The 2,165-nt window shown below is 63.7% G+C and overlaps 1 protein-coding gene across 1 annotated transcript in view; it reads left to right on the top strand.

Annotated features, from left to right (window-relative positions):
- Positions 1 to 2,165, top strand: part of FMNL1 (formin like 1) — a 26,784-nt gene that overhangs the window by 16,016 nt on the left and 8,603 nt on the right. Inside the window, exons 8-15 of the mRNA XM_035901156.1 lie at positions 47 to 155; positions 398 to 474; positions 559 to 652; positions 960 to 1,034; positions 1,376 to 1,486; positions 1,594 to 1,743; positions 1,836 to 1,937; positions 2,051 to 2,162. Coding sequence (XP_035757049.1) covers positions 47 to 155; positions 398 to 474; positions 559 to 652; positions 960 to 1,034; positions 1,376 to 1,486; positions 1,594 to 1,743; positions 1,836 to 1,937; positions 2,051 to 2,162 — 830 coding nt within the window. The remainder of the gene's footprint in view (positions 1 to 46; positions 156 to 397; positions 475 to 558; positions 653 to 959; positions 1,035 to 1,375; positions 1,487 to 1,593; positions 1,744 to 1,835; positions 1,938 to 2,050; positions 2,163 to 2,165) is intronic.

Genomic DNA, 2,165 nt, shown 5'->3' with positions numbered 1-2,165 from the left:
CGGCCGCCCTCCCCCCCCCCACTCAGCTGCCCTCTTGCCTGCCCAGGCTGAACCCCTCGCACAGCAGGAAGGCGCTGAGGAACTCCCGCCTTGTCAGCCAGAAGGACGACGTCCACGTCTGCATCATGTGTCTCCGCGCCATCATGAACTACCAGGTGGGAGAGGGCAGCGTCCTTGGACACCCACCCAGGGCTCCTGAAAAGCCTGCGGGGCCATCTTTGGGGTCAAGGTTTGGTTGGGGTGGGGCCCCTTCTCCATGTCCTTGCTCTGAGATGTCCTCACTCAACCTTATGTCTGGTGGGGATGTGGCATGGCGATGTCCCAAGGTCCTGGAGCATCCCTGGGGTGGGGACAGGAGGATGCACAACCCCATTAATGCTCTTTTCCCCCCCCCAAGTCTGGCTTCAGCCTGGTGATGAACCACCCAGCCTGCGTCAACGAGATCACCCTGAGCCTCAACAACAAGAACGCCAGGTAGGACCTGTCCCTGTCCTCCTGTCCTTCCGTCCCCTTGCCCACCCCATGACCCTGACCCCCTTGCACCATGTGTTTCTGCAGGACCAAGGCACTGGTGCTGGAGCTGCTGGCTGCCGTCTGCCTGGTCCGAGGTGGCCACGACATCATCCTGGCTGCCTTCGACAACTTCAAGGAGGTGAGTCCCCAGAAGGGACATGTGGTCCCCACACTGACACCTGTGCTCTGGATGGGTTTGTGCCTCGTTTTTCCTGCATGTGGCAGAGCCCTGCATCATCTCACTTGGGGATGCTCCAGCCATTGGGCTTGGATGTCCCCATGCCAGTGCATGTCCCTGGGGCCATGTCCCAGCTGGACCAGGTGCTTGGCAGCACCCGCCAGGGCTAGGACAGTGTCACCAGGGGGTGCCTCCTGCTCCACAACCCCCCCGGGTGCCCACCCTGGCCATGTCCTTCCTGGACCTCAGGCCCCTGCTCCCACCCCAGGTCTGCGGGGAGAAGAACCGCTTCGAGAAGCTGATGGAGTATTTCCGAAATGAGGACACCAACATTGACTTCATGGTGAGTGGCTGGGGGGAGGCTGGTGCCCTGCTGTCCCCAGAGCATTGTGTCCCCACAGGCTGCTGAGCTGCTGGTCCTTGCCCAGGTCCCCCTGTCCCCAAGGGCTGCTGAGCTGCTGGTCCTTGCCCAGGTCCCCGTGTCCCCAAGGGCTGCTGAGCTGCTGGTCCTTGCCCAGGTCCCCATGTCCCCAGGGCTGTGAAACCACCATGCGTTTCCCAGGGGCACCATGTCCCTGAGAGCCACTGATCCACTGCACAATCCCTGGGGCACTGTGTCCCCAAGGACTACTGGGGCCATAGCGCTGTGCTGGTGGCCATGTTGAGCCTGTGCCTGTCCCACAGGTGGCCTGCATGCAGTTCATCAACATTGTGGTGCACTCTGTGGAGAACATGAACTTCCGCGTCTTCCTGCAGTATGAGTTCACCCACCTGGGGCTGGACCACTACCTGGAGGTGGGTGATCCTGCACTGCCCCGGTGCTGAGCCCCAGTGCTGGAGGTGGGTGGGTGCTGGGGGGGCTGCCACTGGCCATGACGGTGCCACCGGCTGTCCTATGGCAGACCCTCCGTCTCACCGAGAGCGACAAGCTGCAGGTGCAGATCCAAGCCTACCTGGACAATGTTTTTGATGTGGGGGCCATGCTGGAGGACTCAGAGACCAAGACAGCCGTGCTAGAGCACATGGAGGAGCTGCAGGAGCACGTCAGCCAGGTGGGACGTGGGCGCGTGGGCAGGAGCTGCTGACGCAAGCCCCGAGGGAGGGATGGGGATGGGGCTGAGCCACGTCGCCTCATCCCCTGCAGTTGACGGAGAAGCTGCAGGATGCGGAGAACGACTCCATGGCCAAGATAGCGGAGCTGGAGAAGCAGCTGAGCCAGGCGCGGCGGGAGCTGGAGGCGCTGCGGGTGAGGAACCATGGGCGCTGTGATGCTTCAGGAAGGGATGGGTGCCTGGGCGACCGGGGTTTAAGGGGTGCAATGGGACACGGGTGATGTCCTGGGGCTTGTCCCCACTGCAGGAGCAGCTGAGCCCACCGCAGCCCCCCAGCCCCCCGTCCCCGCAGCCCAGGACTGCTTACCGGCTAGCACCGGAGCGGCGGGGGGGGGGGGGGGGGGCGGGAGGGGGGGGGTGCG

Source organism: Egretta garzetta, unplaced genomic scaffold (assembly GCF_000687185.1).
Source record: "Egretta garzetta isolate BGI_Z169 unplaced genomic scaffold, ASM68718v1 scaffold551, whole genome shotgun sequence".
Classification (NCBI taxonomy): Eukaryota; Metazoa; Chordata; class Aves; order Pelecaniformes; family Ardeidae; genus Egretta; species Egretta garzetta.
The sequence above is the reverse complement of the archived record's forward strand: the minus strand, read 5'-3'. Positions and strand labels throughout refer to the sequence as shown.